The sequence below is a fragment of the Odocoileus virginianus genome, chromosome X, assembly GCF_023699985.2.
Source record: "Odocoileus virginianus isolate 20LAN1187 ecotype Illinois chromosome X, Ovbor_1.2, whole genome shotgun sequence".
NCBI lineage: Eukaryota > Metazoa > Chordata > Mammalia > Artiodactyla > Cervidae > Odocoileus > Odocoileus virginianus.
In genome coordinates, this window is record NC_069708.1 from 39,509,138 (window position 1) to 39,527,314 (window position 18,177).

At 34.2% G+C, this 18,177-nt stretch overlaps 1 protein-coding gene across 1 annotated transcript in view; it reads left to right on the forward strand.

The window, feature by feature from the left end:
- Window positions 1-2,134: 2,134 nt before the first annotated feature.
- Window positions 2,135-18,177, forward strand: part of DACH2 (dachshund family transcription factor 2) — a 164,626-nt gene continuing 148,583 nt past the window's right edge. The window contains exons 1-2 of the mRNA XM_070461897.1: window positions 2,135-2,207; window positions 4,335-4,507. Coding sequence (XP_070317998.1) covers window positions 2,135-2,207; window positions 4,335-4,507 — 246 coding nt within the window. The remainder of the gene's footprint in view (window positions 2,208-4,334; window positions 4,508-18,177) is intronic.

An 18,177-nucleotide genomic window follows, 5' to 3' on the forward strand; every position in this document is an offset into this window, starting at 1 on the left:
AAATGTTATGTCTAAACAAATCTACATACCAATGTTTAGAGCAACTTTATTCATAATTGCTAAAATTTGAAAGCAACCATGGTGTCCTTCAATAGTTGAATGAGTAAACAACTGTGGTATATCTATGCCATGGAACAATAATTAGCAACAAGAACAAATGAACTATGAAATCTAGAAAAGATTAGTGCATATTGCCAAGTGAAATAGAGCCAGTATGGACAGAGTAAATACTGTATGATTCCACCTATATGGCATTCAGGAAAAGGCAAACCTATAGAGACATTAAAAGCCAAGTTTAAGAGGAGGAGTGAATAGATGGAGCAGAAGAGATTTTTAAGGCAGTGAAACTAAGTAGTCTGTATGATACTGTAATGGTAGATACATGATGTTGCACATTTGTGAAAAGCCATAGAATTTGTAACACAAAGAATTAACTGTTGTACACTATGGATAGTAGTTAATAATAGTGTATCAATATTGATTCATATATTGCAGCAAGTGTACCTCACTAGTACATGATGTGTACTGCTGGTGGAGAGGAAGTATATGGAAGTTCTCTGTGATTTCTGCTCATTTTTTCTGTAAACCTAAAACTGTTCTAAAAATAAAGTCAGTTGATTAAAATAAATGAGAACTCTTGCCATATTCAAATAAATAGGGTTATAGTGGTAAATTTCAGAGAGAAAAATCAACAAAAGTGAAGGCTTGCATTTTCAGTTCTAATGAGGTGGATGAAACTGGAGCCTATTATACAGAGTGAAGTAAGTCAGAAAGAAAAATACCAATACAGTATATTAATGCATATATATGGAATTTAGAAAGATGCTAATGATGACCCTATATGTGAGACAGCAAAAGAGACACAGATATAAAGAACAGTCTTTTGGACTCTGTGAGAGAAGGCAAGGGTAGGATAATTTGAGAGAATAGCATTAAAACATGTATATTAACATATGTGAAATAGATGACCAGTTCAAGTTTGATGCATAAAATAGGACACTTAAAGCTGGTGCACTGGGACAACCCTGAGGGATTGGATTCGGAAGGATGTGAGAGGGGGGTTCACAATGGGGAGCACATGTACACCCATGGCTAATTCATGTCAATGTATGGCAAAAACCATTACAACATTGTAAAGTAATTAGCATCCAATTAAAATAAATAAATTAAAATAATAATGAGAAAAGAAAAGAAAAAGTGAAGGCTAAGATGAATTAAAATTGTGGAGAGCTGCAGCTGGTCCAGAGGGAATAGAGTAGAGCATAGATAGAAGAATATAGTGAGATATCAAAGCTAGAAAGTTAAATTCATATGAAACCAAAGAGCTTCTATTTTATTCTGGAGATAATGAATAGCCACTTAAAGTCTTTAAAATTGAAGTGAAAATGAAAATAATGGTATAGGAAAACCAACCAGGAAGACAGTTTACCATCTAGGCATGACGGGATTGGTGCCTGACTGTAGAATACAAGATATTACATATGACAATGACTTGGAAACTGAATGTATGTGTAATTTTAGAGGGAAGATTAGAGTATTATGAAATTTGTAGCCTTAATTACTGAAAGGAGGTGGTGCCATGCACTTACATAAAAGTTATAGGAGTCGCCACAATACCAAGATGAATTACAAAGAGTGCTTATAGTGGTACACCTGATGTCCTTGTGATTGACAGGAACAAAAAAAACAACACATTTTAGTGATTTTTAAGAAGAGTTTGTCTTCATTACCATTCTATTAAAAGTCTCTGTACATTTCTGACATGTAACTCAACGAGCCAGATTGCTGGAATTGTATATATTATTGATGGCTCTTAATTTAAGGTTTTCAGCTTTGGGAAAAGTTTGACTTGCATAACTCAGTATTTGCATATGCTTTGCATGTGCACCTCAAGTGGGGTCACTGTTAAATTCATGTGTAATATAAATATTAGCTTAAATTCCAGGATATTATAGTCAATTGATGGTTAGTTATTGTTAGTCATGATCTGAAGTTGTGACTTTTAAGTCCTTCATGGTTATTTGAAATGTTTGAATGAATTATATTTTAAAACTGTCAATGGCTGTTAAATTCTGTTTGTGGTTTGCATGTAGTTTGCATGTCAATTGGACTTTAAGTAGGCATATGACTTGATATGGCCAAATGGTATCTGGATGATGCTGGAAACCTTTCAAGGATGAGGAAAGATTATTATACTGTTAACAGAAGTATAAAGTCAACAAAAGTGTAATCATTTGAGTGAAAAATGGAGACACTGCTGGCTACTTTTCGTCTATAGTTTGATCAATTTTCTATTAAAATACTGACTATACAGAAAAGAATTGGAAGTCCATACTTATCTTGGGTTTGTGGTAAATGTTAACCCTATATAAACGGGTTATTGATAGTTGCTATTATGTTGAACATAAGGTGAAGGTTATTGATGGTTGCTACTATGTTGAAAATGAGGTGAAGATTTTAGGGAGAGATAAATAGTGATTAATTTATGTTATGGAATATCCCATCATTATAGCAAAGCTGCATGATGGGTAAAGCATAAAATGAATATACATCTACATAATTTTGTAAAGTTAACTGAAAATAAAATAATTTAAAAGGGGACACAGAAATCCATTTTGAATTCAGTGTTTGCACTGTATTGAGACTTTAAATTAGTAATCACAGGAAAAAGGTTTCAAATCTGCAATGTCTGTTCTAATAGATTGCTCCTAAAAGCGATTCAGAGGGTGAGCCATAAATGAAGTTATGGGGAAAAGTTTAAAATATTTTATTAATACTCTTTGGGGATTTGGAGTCATAGGAAGTATAGAAATGTTTCCCTTCTTGGATTCCACAGAAAACTTGTTTCTAGCTTTTTTATCCTTGAATAATTCTGATAACAGTACATTTTGTGTCTGTCTTTATCAGAAATATTGATGACTGTTGTAGTCTTTGTTTAGGAATTTCTTTAATCGAGTGATCACTTTAATGTGAGACCTGTCATATCTAGGAGTTTGTTTCATTGTGCTACTTTTGAATACTTTGTTAATTACTTTAATTCAACCATCTTTATTGAGCCCAGGAGATTTATTTACAGCATTCTTCCTTCTAGCCCTGTTTGTGTCCTTTGTATTACTGTTACTGTTGTTTTGAGGAATGAGATTTAAGAGGCTTCTGAATATGTTTCCTACAGATTCATTGTACACTTGTTGTTGTGATATTGGAAACAAGAAAAAATGATGGGATGCAAAGAGGAGAAAGGAATGTTATTGACATTTGATAATTGTGTGTAAGATGAACATAAACATTGTCCATAGTTGAATTTCAATAGCCTATAATAATTTAGGAAAATTACAGGGGAGCACATTTTAGAACATCTGCTAAGGATTACTTGTTTCTGGGATCATGTCCAAAAAAGGCAAGATTACTGCCAAGACAATAGTTTAAAATACATTATAAAGTGCTATGGTTTACTTATTGTAGTCATGTTAACATCCGTAATGTTAGGCCAACTTTCCCTAGCCTCTACTCAAAGGTGTTTCCTCACAAATACCAACCTTATTGAGGATAAGCAGACAACTATTTTAATTTGTTACTTTTTTTTTTCATAATGACATATCTGTGACTACCACAAGTATTATATGGATGATACTTGAAAGATATTCTTTAAGAAATTTAAAATATGTGAAAAATATTTCTTTTTGCATAATAAAACAAATAGAATTCTTGAGAATACTCAAAAATGTGGATATTTGTTATTAAACTGGAAAACGGGTTGATATTTTGATAGAGGATGGACAAAGTCTTCAAATTAGAACTATAAGCATTCATTTTAGAGATTTATAGCTAAAAGGGTAGGACATATTCCAAGTCTTATTTTCTTCAATAATTTTGAAGCTTAAAGAATATACATCTTATCATACCAGTACCACTATTATGTCTCCTAAAGAAAGAGTTAAGCCAGAAACTATCAACACATCATTACACTATAATGTTTAAAAAGAAAGTTGCTTCTTTTTATTAAATACAATGATGTTCAGCTTAAAGATTTTTGTTTATTTTTCTGAGTAAAAATTTGAACCTTATACATAAATATTTTGGAAGTGAGAGCAAGAACAAGGAATATTGTTAAATAAAAGTCTGAATATAGGTGCATTTTTAAATTATAAAACCATGTTAAATTCCATAGATGCTATTAATTGCTCAAGTAGATACTAGGATATGATAAAATCACTTAAAATTCAACAAGAGTTAAGACTTTTTTTCACTATTTAATAGCATCAATTTTGATATGATTTCCCTTTGTCCAAATAATGTAACTAATATGATAATTTAACATGGACTGTCTCTTTTAGGACTGGATCTGCCATTTATGATGATGCCGCATCCCCTACTTCCAGTCAGCTTACCTCCTGCATCAGTTGCTATGGCAATGAATCAGATGAACCATCTCAATACTATTGCCAACATGGCTGCTGCATCCCAGATTCACAGTCCACTCTCCAGAGCTGGGGCCTCAGTTATAAAGGTAAGAATCGTAATTTAGAAGAGGATAAAGTTATTAATAACATGTATATTTTGATAAAATAATAATAATTCCATGAATTCTTAAGTATAAACATACAGCTCATTAACTCAGTTGCTTAGCATAAAGTATTGATGAGTTTGATTTCTGACTAGGCCTGCTAAGGTGTTTTTCTTATTGTCATTTGTTTTCATTCAATGACCACAGATATTACCTTTAGTTCTAGCATGCTGTCTTGTATTCATGAGCACAGTTTGTGGGAGGTGTGCCCAGATAAAGAGAGAGCAGAAGAATGTGCAAAATCCACTCCCATCACTGGAGTGAAACAAAGTAAACACTGCATCTTCTTGGTGTTTGTGAGGCAGTTGTGGAATACTATATATCATTAAAGATTTAAGTTAAAAAGACCTGAATTTCAATTCTGATTCTGCTGCTTAATATCTGAATGACCTTGGATATAAAAATTAACGCTCCTCGACTTTTTCCTCAACTGTAAAATAAAAGTCATAATCTATCCCACCTATTTCATTGGCTGTCTGGAGGTAATATGAGTAAAATAGTTTAAAATTGTGAAACATTAAACAAATTCTTATGATAATTTATAGTATTCAGTTCAGTTCAGTCGCTCAGTCATGTCCGACTCTTTGCAACCCCATGGACTGCAGCATTCCAGGCTTCCCTGTCCATCACCAACTCCCAGAGCTTACTCAAACTATTGTCCATAGAGTCGGTGATGCTATCCAACCATCTCATCCTCTGTCACCCCCTTCTCCACCTGCCTTCAATCTTCCCCAGCATCAGGGTCTTTTCCAGTGAGTCAGTTATTTGCATCAGGTTGTCAAAGTATTGGAGTTTTATCATTATCATATTCTAGAATAAAATTTTTCAAATTTTCGGGACCATTGGGTAATGAAGCACAAATATTTTTTTCTTTTTTCTTTTTTTTTTCATTTATTTTTATTAGTTGGAGGCTAATTACAACATTGAAGTGGGTTTTGTCATACATTGACATGAATCAGCCATGGAGTTACATGTATTCCCGATCCCGATCCCCCCTCCCACCTCCCTCTCCACCCGACCCCTCTGGGTCTTCCCAGTGCACTAGGCCCGAGCACTGGTCTCATGCATCCAACCTGGGCTAGTGATCTGTTTCACTATAGATAATATACATGTTTCGATGCTGTTCTTTTGAAACATCCCACCCTCGCCTTCTCCCACAGAGTCCAAAAGTCTGTTCTGTACATCTGTGCAAATATTTTATAATCTTCCTTGTGTTTCCTATTAGTTTGTCACATGATCCTTTTGCCCTCCAAGTATAACAAGAACTAAGTTTTGTAATACATTTTTCCTTTTGTGGAGAAGATAATATAAGGGTGTATAGAATCAAATAGTATAGTTAATCAGGGAAACCCTTGATTTGTTCCTTTGTTCCTCCATTTATTCAACAAACATTATACTCAATATGTAGACATCATATAGGGCAATATGGGAAATAATTAGGATGTGGTTCCTGACTTCCAAGACCCACAACCTAAATTCTAGATGAACAACAAGTGCACATTTAACTTGCATAACAACACAGACTCTGATGCATAGCAATCCATCAAGCTTTACATGAATTTAGAGGAGGGAGAGAGCAAATCTAGGTTGGAGAAGAGAGGGAGCAGGAATCACAAATGGTATTACAGTTGATGGATTTGAGCTGGGCCTTGCAATATTGATGTTATTGTAATAGGTGAACATGGGAGAAAAAGAACTGAAGGCAGAAGAAATGTGAGATTCTAGACATATTTGTTCAATTTTAAATTAGCTTCTAGTTTGGTGAACTTCTAAAACAATGAAGAAAATTTAAAACATAACCTTTATAGGAAAGGGAAAGAACCAATAAATTTTTATTAAGCTCCATATATATGTTCATGGCCAAGTAGCAGTATGCTTTCTCTAAGGACTGTGGTCCTCTCCTCAGTGAATTAGTCTGTTTTGACTAAAAGTGATGAGAGTATGGACATCTTTGTCTTGTTCCTAATCTTAGAGGAAATATTTTCAGCTTTTTACATTTGAGTATGATGTTAGCTGTAGATTTGTCATATATGGCCTTTATTATGCTGAAATACATTCCCTATATGCTCACTTTCTGGAGAATCAGAAGACACTGATATCTGGTTTTACAACATTGTGGGTCCATCTGTATTTTTTATTTTCTATTGATTGAATCCCTATTACACATCATGTGATTTTTAAGGCTTGTGACCTAATAGGGAGAGACAAAAATAAAGTTTTTGATCTAAAATGTAAACATATTAAAATGAACTAATGTGTACTATTTTGAAAACATGCTTTTGCTGATCTTATTTTGTACTATATGAAGCCAGGATTCCTGAGTCATGTGAAAACTACATATAATACTTTCCTATATTCTATGTGCTTAAAACTTTAGTAGTAAATGATTATCAGTGTGTTATGTTTGTCTTTATTTTTTCAGTTCATTAAAAAGGACCAATGTAAAATGCATACAACCATGATTGCAAGTTTATATAATATGTATTTTTATAATGTGACAGTATACTTTTGTTTGTTTGAATGCTCATAGACTCAAATGAACACACCACTTACTGTACTTATTCATAATATCTTTTCATTAGTCTGATAATGTTGCATGTTAAAATGAAATAAAAAACCTTCAGATTCTTGTAATAGGCTTAAAAGTCCAGTGTTTTAGAGTTTGTATTTGGGCCAGCATCCAGTGGTGTGCCTATAGATGAGAAAAAAAAAAAAAAAAGAAAAGAAAGTGAAAGCCTCTGATTTATAACATTTGCCAATTTCTGTGGTATAAGTAATTCCCACCATAGCTGATTTCATGTTAACAACAGCTTAACACCTTACTCACAGAATTACTGTGTATGTAATAATTAGCTCTAGTTTGAACAAGGCAATACTCTCTTTTAAAACCTTATGTGAAATATGAAATGTTTATCAAATCAGATTCTCTGTACCAATATTATCCCATATCCAGTGAGTCAAACAAATCTTTTGAAAGTAGTTTACCTCTTATATTTATTCAGAAAAGCATAACATGTAACTCAAGGTTTGAGATCTCTATAAAAATGAGTAAACAGGGTTTTTTTTCTATTACTGAAATTATGCCACTTTAACATAAAATAAAGTAACATTGGAAAGAGCATAGTTTCATTTATGCCTTCTTCTACCAGTGTGTAAATATTTCCACCCCAATGTGAAAAAAAAAAATGGTGACTAGAGGTATTGACTTCTGCAAATGCTCTTAAATAGTGAAAACTAACACAAGGGAGACTAGACCTGGCTTCATCTTTTTAATTTCCTTCTCACAGGTAGGAAAGAAAACCTACCTTCTCAAGAGCTTTGAGAAGTGATGTGACTTTTAGAATCTTAGACATCTAAAGAAAATATGCATTTACCTAGGTTTTAATAAATCTCCTATCTCTGAGGTGGTAAACAATCAACAAATAATCTTAGATGCATAGCACATACCTACTACAGCAATACTATTTAATACAGTAGCCATTAGCCACATGTGGCTACTTCAACTTAAATTAATTAAATAAAATGAACATTTGAGTTCCTCCGTGGCTATTAGCTACATTTAAACTTCTCATTAGATGGAACAGATAGGGAACATTTGCCTATTTACAGAAAATTTTATCAGACAGCACTGTTTCTAATAAGTTAGATAGGATGGTTGCAAAGTTCGGAACACTCATAATCTTTGGGGAAAAGGTATAATACACTTGGAAAAATCAGCAAGTGTATTGCAATTAGCCTTGAATTTGGCCAGAAAGGATAGTTGTTGCTTAATATTGCTTTACTGTTGTTCAGTCACCCAGTCGTGTCCGACTCTTTTCTATCCCATGGACTGCAGCACATTCAGGCCTCCCTGTCCCTCGCCATCATGTCCATTACATTGGTGATGCCATCCGGCTGTCTCATCCTCTGATTCCTTCTTCTCCTTCTGCCCTCAGTCTTTCCCAGCATCAGGGACTTTTCCAATGAGTCAGCTGTTTGCATCAGATGACCAAAATATTGGAATTTCAGCTTCAGAATCAGTCCTTCCAATGAGTGTTCAGGGTTGATTTCCCTTAAGATTGACTGGCTTGATCTCCTTGCTGTCCAAGGGACTCTCAGGAGTCTTCTTCAGCATGACAGTTCGAAAGCATCAATTCTTCAGTACTCTACCTTCTTTACGGCCCTGTTCTCACAACCATATGTGACCATTGGGAAGACCATAGACTTGACTTTATGGACATTTGTCAGCAAATTAATGTCTCTGCTTTTCAACACATTGTCTAGGTTTGTCATAACTTTCTTGCCAAGAAGCAAATGTTTTCTGATTTCATGGCTACAGTGCCCATCCGCAGTTATTGTAGAGCCCAAGAAGAGGAAATCTGTCACTAATTCCACCTTTTCACCCTCTATTTGCCACGAAGTAATGGGACTAGAGGCCATGATCTTAATTTTTTTAAAAAAAACTTAGTGTTAATAATTTAGTTTTAAGCCGGCTCTTTCACTCTCTTCCTTCACTTTCACTCCCTTCAGCCTCATCGAGAGGCTTACTCCATTATTATTGTCATCATTTTCTATTAGAAAACAGAGAGCAAGAACAGAATTAACTGATTTAGCATAGGTCTAATAATATGAAATTAAAAGATGCTTGCTCCTTGGAAGGAAAGTTATGACCAACCTAGATAGCATATTAAAAAGCAGAGACATTACTTTGCCAACAAAGGTCCATCTAGTCAAGACTATGGTTTTTCCCAGTAGTCATGTATGGATGTGAGGGTTGGACTATAAAGAAAGCTGAGCAAAGAAGAATTGATGTTTTTGAACTGTGGTGTTGGAGAAGATTCTTGAGAGTCCCTTGGACTGCAAGGAGATTCAACCAGTTCATCCTAAGGGAGATCAGTCCTGGGTGTTCATTGGAGGGACTGATGCTGGAGCTGAAACTCCAATACTTTGGCCACCTGATGCAGAGAGCTGACTCATTGGAAAAGACCCTGATGCTGGGAAAGATTGAGGGCAGGAGGAGAAGGGGATGGCAGAGGATAAGATGGTTGGATGGCATCACCGACACAATGGACACCTGAGTTTGGATGGACTCCGGGAGTTGGTGATGGACATGAAGGCCTGGCGTGATGCAGTTCATGGGATCACAAAGAGTTGGACATGACTGAGTGACTGAACTGAACTGCACTGAACTGAATATGTGCAAATAATCATGTCACATTGCTTTATCAAAAAAAAAAAAAAAAAGAAATAGATACCCCATCCCCAAAAGAGTTTATAGAATTATATACTGTTTCTCTCTAGAGATATCATGCTTTGTCAATTAAGTAAGATGTATTAAGAAGAAGATTTCAGTGGAGGAATATGGCATAATGGGTAAGAGCATGAGCTCTGAAGTCAAATTGTATGCCTGTATTTGAATTCTGATTGCACCATTTCTTCTTATGTGAATTCAGGTAAATGAATTAACCTATCTAAACTTGCCTATCAGTTTGCCTTATTTTGCAGTGAAGTGGGGATGATAATTCTATCTTCCTCATAACAAGGGGTGTTAAAATAGGACTTAGATGAGACAAACTTGTTAACACACTTAGTGCCTTTATAGTTAGTAAATATTCAGTGTAAGCTAATTATATTTTATTATGTTTTATACTCGAGAATTCATATAGAAATAGTAATACGTTGAAACCAAGATCATGGCAGACAGCTAAACTGAGAAGGAAATAGCTTTTCGTATATACATTTGTCTGTGCAAATTCTTATCAGTAATAGGACCAAGGCGTCCTCACCATTAGGTGCATATACAGGTATTGGACTCTCCCTCTGCAGAGAATCTGTTAACTTGTAATACTTTGATCTTGATATCACAAAAGGAAGGTTAGGGATCTGGTGGGGACTGGAGAGAGATGCTCATTTTAAGATCATAATTGATCTGATTTTTATTATATTTTAACTTATGTTTGAAAATTTCAGTTCAGTCAGTTCAGTCACTCAGTAGTGTCTGACTCTTTGTGAACCCACGGACTGCAGCATGCCAGGTTTCCCTGTCCACCCAGTTGGTGATGCCATCGAACCATCTCATCCTCTGTCGTCACCTTCTCCTCTTGCCTCAATCTTTCCCAGCATCAGGGTCTTTTCCAATGAGTCAGTTCTTTGCATAAAGTAGCTTAAGTATTGGAGTTTCAGCTTCAGCATCAATCTTTCCAATGAATATTCAGGACTGATTTCCTTTAGGATGGACTGGTTGGATCTCCTTGCAGTCCAAGGGACTCTCAAGAGTCTTCTCCAACACCACAGTTCAAAAGCATCAATTCTTCAACACTCAGTTTACTTTATAGTCCAACTCTCACATCCATACATGACTACTGGATAAACAATAGCTTTGACTTAGATGGGCCTTTGTTGGCAAAGTAATGTCTCTACTTTTTAATATGTTGTCTAGGTTGGTCATAGCTTTTCTTCCAAGGAACAAGCGTCTTTTAATTTCATGGCTGCAGTCACCATCTGCAGTGATTTTGGAGCCCCCCAAAATAAAGTCTCTCACTATTTCCATTGTTTCCCTGTCTATTTGCCCCATTTATTTGAATGTTTCCATGTGGATTATTTAGTCTGTAGTCTGAACTACACATATATACACACCATATGAAGACTGCTGTAGGATTTTCTGTCATTTTCAATGGGTACATTACACACTCCATAAATGTTTGTTGCATAAATTAATGAAAACTAATGATTCATTGGATATTAAACATTGGGGAGTGTTTTTAAGATAATGATCATTAATGATACAGAAGTTAATTCCAAAACTGAGAAAAAACAGTGTAAGTTGTAAAAGATTTTTTTTTTTTTAGTTTTGTTGCTATTTCTGTTTTTCAGTCAGAAATAGTTTGAGAATATTATTGTGCCTGGGCATGGAGTCCTTATGTCTGACTCAGATCTTTTTACTGTTGGCTCAGCTATTAGCATTTGCAACTAATAATTAATAGAGCTATAACATGAATTGAAATTTGTATTATGATCATTAGATTTTTAAGTTTTATCTTTCTGTTATATTACTCAATGTGACAAAATCCTGAGAGCTGAATAGGTAAAATACCTGACTGATATGAACACATATTTTCTTGCATTTAAATATCTCATAATACATTTTGTCTATATTTGTGGGAAAGTTCATCATAGTTTTCTCTGATAACAAATTTAAGAAATTTAAGTAGGAAGCTGTTATTTGGCTGTTTACCAATACCATCTGATTAGCTGTGTTTTTTGTTTGCCTGAGCAGCTGGCAATTAATGAATTGATTGGAAATGGTCACAGGGCAATGGCATTAGCATGTGAACATCTGGCATTAAAATTAGTCAACACGGAGAGCACGTTTTGTGATAATTCAAATTCACTGAGAGAAATCCCTAGTTGAATCTTATTCTAAGTGCTCTGTGGAAAGAAAAACCTATTACTATATTTTAGAACATGAGATGAAGATGCATTGTGTGAGAGCTGAGGGCCGTTTGCTGTGTATGTGTGTATGTGTTTTGGTGGGTGACAGAGGTCCAAGCCTACAACATCATTTGCAAGCCATAAATATTTCCACTGAACTATCCATTCTCCCACTTGAGGGTATTTACATGCTATAAACAGATATTATAGCTGATTCCCTTTAAGCTGTCAGCCTCTTCCAGAACAAGTTGATCACATTGAAGAGGTGAGAGGGCACTTTGTCCAGCTATCACATAGGTCACAGATAGAACATACTTATGATTTTGGACTCTCATATGAAAATTCATGAAAACTTGCCATATCCATCTGTGGTAACCTAAATGCAATTGTAAATTGATGATTGTGGAACATATATTAATTCTTAAACTGATTCATAAAAATTCATAAAGTGTCATGCATCCAATAATATTCAAAGATAAAACAGAACATGTAATTCTTTCTCAGGACTAGTGGTAAGCCAAGTTAATAAAAGCGATGAACAAACTTAAAGTCTTGTTCCTGGTTCTATTATTTAAGTTTGTCAGGTTACAATCTGTTCTGTTTCTATAGAGCTCTGGTAACAGTACAGAAGCAACACATCAGTTAAATATAAAATATCAAAACAAATTCATGAATAAAATATCTAGTGTCAGTTAAACTTGCAAAAGCCACCCCTCAGGAGTGAAATGTCATTAAATCCTTTAGGAACTTATTAATAGATTAACATTTGGAAGATTAATTACAGTGAGAGTTGAATTGCAATTAAATTTAAAAAAGACAAATTATATATTACATAACCCCACCAAATGCTTGAGAAGAATCAGTATAAGAGAATATCGTAGATACAACTTAACACTGAGTAGGTTTTCCTAAAAGGCAACTACACACATGTATACATACATGCGAACACATGTATAATATGCATGCATTAGCACTTTACAAGTTCTGTGTTTTGCCATATCTAGGGATATAAAGAAATACATTGAGATGAAATAAAAGATCTCCATTAAAAAGGGTAGAGTTGATATCTTAGTAACAGTAAACTAAATTCTATACTAAATTGACTGTGTTAAACCATATAAAGCTAATTTTCCTTAGCTTTGACCCTGCTCTTTATTCAAGGTTCAAATGTACTTTTTTTTTTTTTCACTGCAAGAAATACATTTTATACTTTGAGCAATACATATGTTTACAAAAACATGTGTCCACACACATATACTAAAACAAAATTTATGATTTAATATGAGGTACATTTCCTTGACCATATGTACCTGCCAAAAATGAAAACAGTATGATAGAAGAGGGAGTAATAACATGTACTAATTAGAGACATTTTCTATAATGTCTCTTTCTTCCTAGGCATAAGCCTTGAACAATGTAAGTATATGCTAGAATTTGAGTTATTATTGAAGATAAGTTTACTAATTGCAAGGGCAAGTGGGGATTTAATTGGGTAAGTATGTATCAGTTTTGGAAATCTCCATCTTCTGCTACAGTGACTGAATCTGGAGAAGATTTCTGCAGTGATTTAGAAGAACTACAGCTGTTTTTGAAGGGGCTTGAATGAAATACATGAAAAGTAACAGGACTGTAAAAGTCATAAATGCCAAATAAAATTAAATCATGAATGAGTAAAATGATTTGGGTTTTAGATTTTCAATTTTCCTTTTTAAATGCCCCTACTGATTTGTTGCAAATACTGTTAACCCTGTATTTGGCAAGTGGTGAAGACATTATCTTTGTGTTCTCATTTGTAATGAAACAGATTAACTTGCTGTGAAAATTTAACTAGGCTGAGACACAACAGTAGCCACCTAATGACCCGAAGCACATTGCAGTTAAGTAGCTAAATAGATGCATACTGATTATAAGGCTGAAAAATGGATCTGTTTACTTGCAAAGTAGAAATTGCTTATATAACTATTCATTATTTTAGAAGAAATTAATGTTTCCAGTTCCATATAGATATTTTTTAAACCCACCTAATTGTTAATCAGTATAAGACATTGGACTCGTCTAATGTTTACATGGTGAAAAAAAATGTGACCTCTGTGATGCCTTAGGAAACAATAACAATGAATTGAATCTTGATTGAATTTGGTAAGGCAGGCTACAAATCTTAAGTATGAACTGTGGTTTTATGCAAAATGTTATTGTAACTCTAAATCATGTTTTCAAAGTTATTTGAAATAATATCCACCTGATGAGCTGTTGAAAATGGCAAAGAATGAATTTAAAAGTAAATTATTTGACTTAATAGTATTTGATCATATGTATTTTTAAAACATTTTGGAGGATTCGTGTTTATAGCATTGTAAAATGTCCTCATTATTTATAGTGTTTTCTATTTGTGTAGATATTCTTTCAATTAAAAAACATTCAGAATGACCATTCATTTTTTAAGCACAGTGGGCAAGGTCAAATCACTTGATTTATCTTTTTTTCTAAACCATCAACTTTATAATTAACTGCAAAATTTTCCATTTTTATTATGTTAGGATATATTGCTATGTATGATTCTTGTTTACCACTACACAGTGATTTTGTTTGTTCAGTTTTATTTTTGCTCGATAACTGCTGTACTTTGTCCTTATCCATTCACTTACCGGTCCATTAAAGATAAAAGTAGTTCATTAAATTACATATTTTTCAGCAAATAGCCAATGTTAGAATTCAAAGACTGTTCCACACTTTATATACATATTTTAGCATAGAATCGTTGAGACTACACAACAGTGACAAGTCAGAAAATAATTTTGACCTCATATATGAAATTGCTTTCATTGGTGTATGTGTACATATGCTATTTAGGGATTATACTTTTAATCACTGCACTTTAGGTTGAATTTCACAACTGATGAACTTTTCAAAAAATTTAAAAATGTATTATAAAAGTCATATATAATTTGCTATCCATGCCTATACTATCCTTCTAAACAACAAATATAATTATTTGGAAAAAATGATTCTCTTCTGCTTTGTTTATATGTATCTTTTTTATCTTTCCCTGTATATAGAGTATTGCAACTGTATATTTAACTGTATACTAAATATAAATACATGTATATTTCTCTGTCATAAAATATTGTGTTTGAAGCATAACAAGTTATAAAGCCTTTCAGATGTAATATATTTACAATTAATGGTATTTAATAACTATATGCTACTGCAGCTAATATACTCAAAGTCCACTATTCATTTCATTAAAGTTATCAGACATTTACTGAATACTAAATAATATTATATAGCATTTAAAAATGAACATACTACACTGATGACTGTATTAGTTCTTTATTACTCCTGGAACAGGCTATGATACATTTAATGGCTTAAAATGATGCAATTTTTTTATCTTACATTTCTGTAGGTCAGATGTCTGACATGGGTATCACTGAGATAAAATCACAGGGCTGCGTTTCTTTCTGTAAGCTTCTGGGAAAGTATCAGTTTCCTTGCCTTTTCCAGCTTGTCTCTCTGACCATTCTTCTTTAATCATATCTTCCTCTGACTTTCCTTTCTACCCTCAAGTTAATCTATGTAATAGCTCTATCAGGTTCTCAATCACATCTGAAAAGTCCATTTTGCCATATAAGATAACATATTCACAGGCTCAACTATTAGGATGTGGACTAAACATTTTTGGCTGAGCTGATGAGATTATTCTGTCTGCCATAATGATAGACTTTGGAATATCTTAACATGTACTAATGAAATAATAGCCTTTAACCATCTTGCTATTAATTCTGCATTAAGTAAACAGTTTTTATTTAAATAATTTATCAGTTTGGGGCTTCTCATGCAAAATCAATCTGAAAATGTATAAACACGTATTTGATAAACTAATTGTTAAGGTTATGGTAATTATAATACTGATATTTTAATTGCATATAAATACACAGAACTTTAAGAAATACGTTATGAATGAGTTAAATAATAAAGCAAATATTCTCTGTCCCAGAATGTCTATTATTCAGTCACATTTACTGCATATATGGATAAACAATAATGTGTTTTTAATTGATCAAATTTACTAAATGTCAGGTTTATCCATCAGTTTGTGATTCATAAACATAGTGAATAACTTCAGAGCTTTATAACAATATTAATTATCCAAAAGTCCTGAGAACCATAACAATTACTGTAGAGCTATATAAAATAAATATTTTATTTTTATCAATAATTTTCCAGCCACAGGACTGGAAAAGGTCAGTTTTCACTCCAACCTCAAAGAAAGGCAATGCCAAAGAATATTCAAACCACTGCACAGTTGCACTATTCTCACATGCTAGCAAAGTAATGGTCAACATTCTCCAAGCTAGGCTTCAATAGTATGTGAACTGAGACCTTCCAGATGTTCAAGCTGGATTTAGAAAAGACAGAGGAACCAGAAAGCAAATTGCTAACATCCATTGGATCATAGAAAAAGCAAGAGAATTACAGGGGAAAAAAAAAAAAAACCACCTACTTCTGCTTCATTGATTATGCTAGTCTTTGACTGTGTCGATCACAACAAACTATGGCAAATTCTTAAAGGGATGGGAATAACAGACCACCTTATCTCCCTCCTGAGAAATCTGTATGTAGGTCAAGAAGCAACAATTAGAACTGGATATGGAAGAATGGACTGATTCCAAGTTGAGAAAGGAGTACAGCAAGGCTGTATACTGTCACCTTGCTTATTTAACGTATATGCAGAGCTCATCATGCAAAATGCTGGGCTGGATGAAGCATAAGTTGGAATCAAGAGCTCCTGGATAAATATCAATAACCTCAGATATGGAGATGACAGCATCCTTATGGCTGAAAGCAAAGAGGAACTAAAGAGCCTCTTGATGAAAGTGAAAGAGGAGAGTGAAAAAGCTGGCTGAAAACTCAACATTCAGAAAACTAAGATCATGGCATCTGGTCCCATCACTTCATGGCAAATAGTTGGGGAAACAATGGAAACAGTGACAGACTTTATTTTCTTGGGCTAGACTGCAGATGGTGACTGAGACCATGAAATTGAAAGATGCTTGCTCCTTGGAAGTTCATGTTTCATGGATTGTTGAAGTCTGGCTTGGATAATTTTGAGCATTACTTCACTAGAGTGTGAGATGAGTGTACTTGTGCAGTAGTTTGAGCATTTTTTGGCATTGCCTTTCTTAGGGATTGGAATGAAAACTGACCATTTCCAGTCCTGTGGCCACTGCTGAGTTTTCCAAATTTGCTGCCAGATGTTCAAGCTGGTTTTAGAAAAGGCAGAGGAACCAGAGATCAAATTTCCAGCATCCACTGGATCATGAAAATAGCAAGAGAGTTCCAGAGAAACATCTATTTCTGCTTTATTAACTGTACCAAAGCCTTTGACTTGTAGATCACGATAAACTGTGGAAAATTCTGAAAGAGATGGGATTACCAGACAACCTGACCTGCCTCTTTGAGGAATCTGTATGCAGGTCAGGAAGCAACAGCTAGAACTGGACATGGAACAACAGACTGGTTCCAAATAGGAAAAGGAGTACATCAAGGCTGTATATTGTCACCGTTCTTATTTAACTTACATGCTGAATACATGATGAGAAACCCTGGGCTGTAAGAAGCACAAGCTGGAATCAAGATCGCTGGGAGAAATATCAATAACCTCAGTTATGCAGATGACACTACCCTTATGGCAGAAAGAGAAGAAGAACAAAAGAGCCTCTTGATGAAAGTGAAAGAGGAGAGTGAAATGTTGGCTTAAAGCTCAACATTCAGAAAGCAAAGATTATGGCATCTGGTCCCATCACTTCATGGCAAATAAATGGAGAAACAGTAGAAACAGTGGCAGACTTTATTTTGCGGGGGCTCCAATATCACTGCAGCCATGAAATAAAAAGATTTTCTTTTTATTTTTTATTTTTTTATTTTCTTTCTTTTCTTCCTTGGAAGAAAAATTATGAAAAACCTAGACAACATATTAAAAAGCAGATATATTACTTTGCCAACAAAGATCCATCTAGTCAAGACTATGGTTTTTCCAGCAGTCATGTATGGATGTGAGAGTTGGACTATAAAGAAAGGTGAGTGCAGAAGAATTAATGCTTTTGAACTATGGTGTTGGAGAAGATTCTTGAGAGTCACTTGGACTGCAAGGAGATAAAACCATTCCATCCTAAAGGAAGTCAGTCCTGAATGTTCATTGG